Genomic DNA, 9,563 nt, shown 5'->3' on the forward strand with positions numbered 1-9,563 from the left:
AAATAGATTCATCCTGGAGAGAGTTAAACTGGGCTTATTCTTGGAGGCAAGGATTCTGAGGCTTCATCTGATATACTTTGGATATGTTGTAAGGAGGGACTGGTCCTTGGAGAGGGACATCATGCTTGGCAGGGTGGAGGGACAGCGCAGGAAGGGAAGGCCATATAGGAGGTGGATTGATTCAGTGACTGGGGTAATCAGGTGGATGTTTCGGAGACAGTGCGATTTGCACAGGACAGAGCAGGGTTTAGGGCTATGGTAAATAGGCTCAGTATAAGTCACAAGCGACTTGACGGCACGTAACAACAACAATAGCTCGACCCTTAACCCACCATGCCACCGGAGTTCCTAAGAGATGAAGGCTTCACAAAGATTATTTACCTAATTAATTACAAGCAGCAGGAATTGCCAGAGAACCTTTGGGGGAAACATGGGGGCTCTGCCTTGAGTTGCCGTCTCATGGGCCTTTGTCTCCCTCAGGTAGCAAGTGTTAGCTACTACTTTGAAAGAGAAGTCAAGCACTTGGAATATGTGGAGGAGCGTAAGAAAATACGCAAGCAAGAAAAGCAACAAATGGAGATGGAAATGGAGGAGGATAAAAACGTTGTAAGTTCAATTTTGGAAATGAAAGCTGCTTTCATCTATTGTTGATGCTTGTACTTGGTTTGTTTTAGTGGAAAAATACTTTTTATATTCTTCCCTTGGTCTAATGACAGTCCAGAGGTCATTTCTCTGTGTTCCTAGTTCACTATGAGTAAGAACTGGTAGTGGGACGTCTCAAAAGATTTCCTCCAATTCAGTTTCTGGAATTTTTTTCCCTGTGATTTTCTCTAGTATAGATAAAATGATTCAAAATTTGTGTGCTTGAATACTGTAGTGACAGCCCATAACTGGTTACATATAAGGGGATCAAGTAGAGTAACGTATAATCCAAAATTAATTTGCAAATTAAATACTTTTTAATGCCCAAATTGTTTAAGTTGTGTTGTGTTTTTGGGCTTCACATGTTTTTCTTTTTTGTAAATGTTTTTCAATTCCACTTCTATTTAACTTTCTTCTAAGTAGTACAACCATTTTTCAAAAGTTGTACGGAACTAAATCTTGGAAAAAGGAATGCATGTAAAAGAGCACTTCAGCTGCATTTCAAATATAAGAAGGATTAGTGCCATCCACTTCCTAAACCACAGGCCTCGGGAAACTCTTCGAACTTTGATAAATGTCGATATTTGTCGAGGGGCTTCAGGCCTTTTGCTCATAGGGTCGCTATGAGTCATGCTCAACTCAAAGGCAATCAACAAGATGAAAAAGAAGAGAAAAAAAAATCTGCTAGTATAGTGAGAAATATTCCCTTATAATGAACTACTGATAAAGGGGAAATGAGAACAGAAATTGTAACAACTTCAAAGGGTTGCAATGGAATTAAACAAGTTAAGATGGTTACAGCACTGGTGGTGAAACAGGAGCTCTGGTGGCAAAGTCCGTAGAAAGCTGAGCTGATAACCCAAAGGCTACATCTCTCTGGCAGTTCCACTCCACCTGTGGTTCCAAGAAAGAAGGGTAGACAGCCTCCGCCAGCATGATTTACGGTTTTGAAAACCCAATAAAAGGTCAGCTGCCAATCAGTTCTGACTTGACGGCAATGAGAGAGTGGTAGTGGAATGGCTTAGTGCTCTAATGTTAACTGAAAGGTTGGGGGTTGGAACACAGGCAGAGGCCCTGCAAGAGAGAAGCCTAGGAATCTGTTTCCATAAAGATTAGAGCCTTGAAAACCCTACTGGACAATTTTAGCCACGTCATGTGAGATCGCTTTGAGTCGAAAATTGCCTTGATGACAAACAAGTAGCTGGCATATCTAGCGCTCACTAAAAGGTCACGAGAAAACTGCACTTTTTTACGGCTGGTTTTTGTCCAGGGCCAGTCATTAGGCTGCACACTCAGCCAAGAGGTCTCAAAAAAGCCATATACATGCCTCTTTGCAAACATCAAACCTGATGCAGCTTACTTTTTCACAGTAATAGTAACTACAGCTCTTACAAGTAACATGTAAATGGGATTTGCCGGACTGGAATTTTAGCTGAAGACCCAAAGGTGGGGTCCTATTATCAGAAAGAAGGAATCTGAAAGTCACAGATAATAAGGAAGAGAAAGCAAACATATAGAAATAGTACAGCTGGGGGATAAGAGAATATCAATTGCTATGCAGTCTCAAAGAAGAGAAACGTCTCTTTTTAAGTTTCTTTATTGAGATTTTAATGAAAGTTTATAAAGAACTTGGATTTCCATCTATTCATTGTTGCACATTTTCCTCCCTGACCCTCCTCCCAGTTCACTTTTTTCTTTGGGAAAAAAGTTCTTTTATTGTTGTAGAGTCCCCTCCACCCCCAACTCGACCACTTTACTATGCATCTCTTTTTCTGGATTCTTGTCATGCCAATAATACCTAATCATATATTCCTTTTATACAGTTCACTCTCTCGTCTGTTCCCATGCCATGTACATTATTTATCCCCTCTTAGTTATTTTCCCCCCCAATTCCCATGCCAGTCCTCTTTTATAACAGTGGCATTATGCAGTATTTGTCTTTTTGGGACTGAGATATTTCATTCAGCATAATGTCCTCCATTGTCACCCATTTTGTATAATATTTCATGAGTTCTTCGTTTTTCAATGCTGCATAGTATTCCATTGTGTGAATATACCACGGCTTCTCTATCCATTCATTTGTTGATGGGCACCTGGGTTGTTTCCAACTCTTTGCTATTGTGAACAACGCAGCGATAAACATGGATGTGCATAAAACGTCTTTTAAAAAAATTATTCACTAAAAAAAGTGTATGAATGATCAAATTTAAAATAAGTGTTGCTGTTGTTAGGTGCCATCGAGTTGCCTGCAACTCACAGTGACTCTCTATATAAGAATTCTGAACCCCACCCTATTCTGAGCCAATCTCACTCTCTCTCTGACACATCTACCCAATCTCCCCAGTTATTGTGTCAATCCATCTCATCTCATCTCATCTCATCTCATCATCTTCTGTGCTGTTCCTCCATCCTTACAAGCATGGTGACCTCCTCCAAGGACTAGTCTCTCCTGGCCACATGCCCAAAGTATGAGATGGAGCTTCAGAATCCTTGCTTCCAACTTCTCTAGGACAAACCTAGTTTCACTTAGTTTGTTCACTTGGTGATCCATGATATGTTTAATACTCTTCTCCAGCACCACAACTCAAATACATTAATTCTTTTTCTGTGATCATTAGTCACTGTCCAGCTCTCTGATGCATAGCAAGTAATTGCAAAGTCCATGGCTTGGGTCAGGCACACCTTAGTCTCTAGACTGACACCATTGCTCTTTAGCACTTTGGAGAGGTCCTTAACATCAGATTTCCCTAGCACAATTCATATTTTTATTTCCTGACTGCTGATGCCAAGAGTGTTGATTGTGGAGCTGAAATTGTTAACAACTTCAATCTCTTCTCCATCTATCATGATGTTGCCAATTGGCCCAATAGTGATAATCTTTTTCTTCTTGATGTTGAGCTTCAGTCCATATTGAAGACAACAGTTCTTTGCCTTCTGTAGCAAATGCTTCAGGTCCTCCTTATTTTCAGCCAGTGAGGTTGTGTCATCTACATAACACAGATTGTTGATGAATCTTCCTCCATCCTGATGCCACATACCTCCTCTTAAAGAAGCCCAGCTTACTGAATGATATGTTCTACAAATAGATTTAAAAGGTATGGAGACAAGATGCATTCCTGACACACTCCTTTCCTGATTTTGAATCATACAGTGTTTCCTTGCTCTGTTCTGACAACTTCTTCCTGGTCCAAGTATTATTCAAATCACAATAAAAAGGAATTCTTTTTTAAAATATCCACTAAAGAGACTAGATTAAATCATGCTGTCAATGCAAATTTATCTGAGTTTTAATTCATTAGCTGCTCTGCAGGAGAAAAATAGGCAGTCTCCTCCTTTGTGATTTACTGCCTCTGAAAAGCCACCAGAGGTTCAGATATGGGTCAGTTCTGAGTTGATGATACACAACAACAACAATGACAACAGTCCTTGTATTGTAGGGAGCTCTGGCAACATAGTGTTAAGAAGCTACACTGCCATCCCAAAGGTACTCGGTTTGAATCCACCAGCAGCTCCTTAGAAGGATGAACAGCCTCCTCCCATGTGTTTACTCCCTCAGAACACCCACTGGGGAGTCAGCTGTGGATCACTTCTTACCCAACAGCACACAACAACAACAGTCCTTGTATTTCAATACAGGAAAACGAAGATAAGGACACAGCTGTAGAAAGGAAGTTCCCCATGTGACAGAAAAGCAGAAAGAGCTGGGGAGGAAGGCGTGGAAATCAAGAAGAGGGAAATAAAGACAATACAAAGAAGTATACCAAGATGGAAATTATTCCAAAATTCACCTGGGGGACTTAACAAATGGAGGGAAAAGTCTGAAAAATTATAAAGCTTTGGGACTTGCCCTACCACATATTATAATGAACCAAAAAATACCAAAATAATTAAACCAGAGTGCCACTCATGCAAACACTGACAGATCAAAGAACAAAACAGGTATCCTTGAAACAAATCCTAGAGCCCATAAGAACTTAATCCCTGCAGGAATCCTCACCCTCCAATTACCCAGTGATACATTAGGTACATTAGGTGCATAGATACAATCAAACCAACTGTTATCATGGCAATTCTGACTCATACCAACTCATGTTTGCAGAGCAGAACCACCCTATTGGGGTTTTCAAGACTGTGACCTTTTCAAAGCAGATCACCAGCCCTTTAATGTAAGATGCCTCTGAGTCGATTTGAACCACTGTCCTTTAGGTTAGTAACCAAGTGTTTAACTATTTGCACTACCCAGAGACTTCTGAGCAGTAGATTCTCTTCATATTTATCCTTCACAGCGTAAACCTCTTTTCCTCGTCAGCTAACAGTTCCCTCAGTAAAAGGAATTTTCTCTCTTTTGAGCTTACAAGCCTTGCTAAGTTCGTCCCTTTTCCTGAAATCACCGCAGCAGCAGATTCTGTCTGCTCCACCTCCAGGTCTCTTCAATCTACCCACTCAGTCTCTGCCTTCCCCCTCCCCCCCCAGGCCCACCCCTACAGAAGGCTGCAGCTCCCCTCCCTGACTGCAGCAGGAGGGGTCCTCCTGCAAATTCCTCCCTGCGAGCAGCAGCCAGGTCAAATGTCCAAAACAGGCCCTGTTCCTCTCTGGTAATTTTAGCTGACAGTATTTTATTGAATGTCTTGCTTTTATCTCCACCAGAAAACATATAAGAAGTCAAAAGAACAAGTAGAGGCTGATTTGAAACTGGACTACGACAGTTATTTGGAACTGGAGAAGAACATCCTTGTCAATCTTGGGCTAATCAAAGCGATAGAGCCATTGTCATACATGGAGAGTATGTAGAAAATCTTTCTGAGGGAGGTTCTTTTTAGGGGGTGCATGTTGGACTTTCCTTCTTTTTTTTCCATAGTATTTTTAATGGAGTTAGTTAACTAAACATAGATTTATGTGTAAACACAGGCTTATAATTCATATTAAAACTTTTAAATTAAAACAGTAATAATTGTTTCTATTTTGTTGCCTATTATTAGGCCAAAAATGAATTTTTTTTTATACTGACATTTTTCTTTTTCCAAAGCAATATAGAGCTCCATACATCCTTTCCAACCCACTTCTACTATCTGTTAATCAGAGACCCTGATTCCAACACAAGTGAAATTAAACTTTGCTCTAAACAATTATCATATTGCTTTTGGTTATTCTACAAAAAGTATTCCCCTAGGGGCCACTGTTCAAACCAGAGGGCTGTGTGCCAAGCAAAATATTGGAAAATCAAACCATGTTGGGGTTCAGTGTGGATAGGTAATCAGTTAATACATAGAGCTCAAGTTAGATTTTTTTTTCTATAAAGTTCATTTGACTGCAGAAAATGAACAATTTATTAGAGGAGAGAAATTATGATGCAAATTTAATAAATGCAGCAACAGCATTTTATAAAATATGACTAATCTGTTGAACATACCCTTACACCTTCCTACAGCAAGCATCACACTTAGTGGTGAAACCATGAAAGCTTTCCTCTGAAGCGAGGCGTAAGTCACAATGCCACCATCACACCCACCTTCTAGTCAGGAGGACACTGCAGATTTAACTGGTGTAGGAGAAAAAAAAAAGGTAGCAGCTCGTGAAACTGTCCTGGCTGCAGACTCTAAGCTGTGAATAAGAGGGGATGGAAGAAAAGCTTAGTGGGGAGTGTAGGCGAGGAGATGGAGAAGTAAGTTTAGATCCTGACTGGAAAGGCTCATGTAAACAAAACAAAGGAAGCTGGATTATATTTCACAGATAATGAGGATTAATAGAAGGGTTGAGCAGGAAGGTGACATGATCAGCTTTATCTTCAGGAAGATAAGGAATGGATTAAAGTGGGAAGAGTCTCTCAGCAGGAAATCCTATTAGGAGGCAGTAGCAGTAGTTCTAGGTAAAATATTAGAATGATCTCTGTTGAAGTTTAGGGAACACTGGTGGTGTAAACCCTCAAGGAATTGTGCTGCTTACCCTAAGACCAGGCCTCTCTGGCATTTTGAAGGCACCAGAGGCTCCCCAGGAGAAAGGTGGGCTCTCTCCTCTCCTAGGATTTACAGCCTGGGAGACCAGCTATTAGTTGGTTTCGACTTGATGGCAATGAGAGAAAGAGAATATTAGCACTTAATTTGGAAATAAAAGGGAAAGGCTAATTGGACGGAAAAGGGAATGTGAAGGATGATGCAAAGGCTTACAAGTTTGTTGCTAAAGGAAGGGAAACTTGTAAGTCCTCGAGGTATTTATTAGCTCGTGAATTGGAATTGATTCAACAAAAATGGACTTGATGGCTTTCTTTTTTTAAAAAATGCCATAATTGTGCTCCTAAGCAAATTCTATCTCTGAATTCAAGCCAGGTATTTTTATTCACTTTGCAGCCTTTTTGTAAGAAATAGATGGGTACTTGGAAATAGGTTGCTAGAGTCTAGCAACTATTATTATCATCATCATTACAATGGTCCACAGTTTATCTTTGAATTACACTTATTCTTTTCTTTCATTTTAGACAATTCATGTCTTAGGTGAATTCATCCAGTCTTATAGTTTTAAGTACTACTCATAAATTTAACAAAAAACAACACAACCTTAGCGGATGGGGCCAGGAATAGAGAAAAGACTTAATCAGTTCAACAAATAGGTCATTCAAATGGCCAACAAACACACAGAAAGATACTAAAAATCATTAGCCATTGTTGTTGCTGTTGTTGTTGTTAGATGTCATCAAGTCAGAAATGACTCATAGCTGACTCACTAAAGGGCTTCCAGAAGCTGTAAACAGCACTGGAGGAGATTGCCTGTCTCTCCTCTGAGCAACTGGTGGATTCCAACTTGAGCAACTGGTGGATTCCAACTTGATGCCTCTAGGTTGACAGTAACTCCACGTAGCACTGAGCCAGAAGTGACTTGTAGCTGATCCTCCAGCAGATTTTCAGTCAATAAATCGCACAGGAGGAACTTGCACAAATTTCTCCTGTTAAGCTGCTGGTGGATTTGAACCAAGTGCCTTTGGGTTGGCAATGTAGCTCTTTATCACTAGCCCACCAGAGCTCCCTCCCTTTGCCATTAGGGAGATGCAAATATAAACATCAGATATCCTTTCATTCCCCACTAGATCTACAATGATTTAAAACTATGAAAACAGCAGATGTTAGCAAAGTTGTGGAAAACCTGGAACTCTCATCCATTGCTAGTGTGCATGTAAAATGGCACAGCTATTAGGGAAAGTAATTGGGTAATTTCTCAAAATGTTGAACATAGTATTATCAATATATATGACTTAGCAGTACCATTCCATCTATATACAAAGAAGGCGTGTAAGCAGAAATACAGAAACTTATATACCAGTGTCCCTTGCCACTGCTGCTCTTTTCCTAATAAACAAATGTCGGAAACAACCAAAGTGTTCATCAGTCCATGAGTGGATAAACAAAATGTTTATACACACACACACACACACACACACACACACACACATTATAGGCATATGTTGTTGTTGTTGTGTACCATAGAGTCAAAACAGACTCACAGTGGACCCTCCCGCAGGTTTTCAGAGGAAGTTAATTGTATGGGAGGTGATTGTCCATCCTTCTCCCATGAAGCAGCTGGTGGCCTCAAACCACATGCCTTCAGAGTTGCACAGGAGCTTCTTGCCACTAGGCCACCAGAAGGGTGTGTGTGTGTGTGTGTGTCTGTGAAATGGAGTATTGTTGTTGTTATATGTCATCAAGTCAAGTACAACTCATAGTGACCTTATGAACAGCAGACCTGAGTCTGAACCCTGGCCTACGCTGTGCCATCCTAATCATCTCTGACACATTTTAACCCATTGCTGAAATCACCAAGTCAATCCATCTTGCTGAGGATTTACTCTCTTTTTTTTGACCCTTCACCTTTTCAGGCATGATTTCCTTTTCTAAGCAATATCTCTTCTAGCAACATGGCCAAAGTATGTGAGGTGAAACTTCGCCATCCTTGCTTCCAAGGAGCATGCTGGATACACTTTTACCAAGACATACCTGTTTGTTCTTTTGGCAATTGATGGAATTTTCAGTATTGTTCTCCTACACCATAACTCAAAGGCATCGGTTCTTCTTCTGTCATCCTTATTGTCTATTTCTCAGAGGCATAGCAAATGATTTAAAATACCAATGGAGTATCACATAGCAACAAAAAGAAATTAAGTCCTTCTGCATGCCTGAACATGGACAAACTGTAAAAATATGCTGATCAAAATAAATCACAGAAGGACAAATAATATATTATCTCACTTATATATCATGAATAAAGTAAGCAAATATATAGAAACCAAGGATTACCAATTGTTATGGCAATAGGAGTGAAAAGGGAGAGGGACAGCAGTAGTTTGTTTGGAAAGTACCAACTTAATAGTGGAAGAATATTTTGGACGAGAGTAGATTTAATAGTGGTTCAACATGAGAAATTAGTTGCAAATGAAGACGATATTATGTTTTGATGTGTTTTCACAACATTAAAAAAGAGTATATACTACTTTTATTTCTAACCTAAAAGTCTCCTATGAAATCAAGAGTTGTGTATCTATAACTAGACGGAGTTCTGATGTGTGGCACATTCCATGTTGGGCTACTAACCAAAAGGCCAGTGATTCAAACCCACTAGCTTTTCTCACTGGGAGAAAGGTGGGAAGTCTCCTCAAGTAAAGATCTGCACCCTGGGAAATCTAATAGAAGGATGGCATGGGTCAGAATCAACTTGGAATCGACAGAAGTGGCTTGCTTGGTTGGCTTTTGGGATGGGGTTGTTGTTGTTGATTGCCTTCAAGTCAAGCATGACTCATAGCGACCCTATGAACAAAAGACCTGAAGCTCCTTGACATTTACTAAAGTTCACAGAGTTTCCAGAGGCATGTTTTTTTTTGTTGTTTTTCCCCCCACTATTTTTTTTATTTTAAAAGGCTACATTTTGTTTCTTTTTTA

General features: G+C 40.0%; 1 protein-coding gene across 1 annotated transcript in view; it reads left to right on the plus strand.

Moving 5' to 3' along the window:
- WDR63 (WD repeat domain 63) overlaps positions 1-5,433 on the plus strand; it is a 103,253-nt gene extending 97,820 nt beyond the window's left edge. Inside the window, exons 18-19 of the mRNA XM_006898379.1 lie at positions 481-603; positions 5,290-5,433. Of these exons, the coding sequence (XP_006898441.1) occupies positions 481-603; positions 5,290-5,433 (267 nt within the window). The remainder of the gene's footprint in view (positions 1-480; positions 604-5,289) is intronic.
- Positions 5,434-9,563: the final 4,130 nt, after the last annotated feature.

Source organism: Elephantulus edwardii, unplaced genomic scaffold (assembly GCF_000299155.1).
Source record: "Elephantulus edwardii isolate Elephantulus edwardi_28Jun2011 unplaced genomic scaffold, EleEdw1.0 scaffold00227, whole genome shotgun sequence".
NCBI lineage: Eukaryota > Metazoa > Chordata > Mammalia > Macroscelidea > Macroscelididae > Elephantulus > Elephantulus edwardii.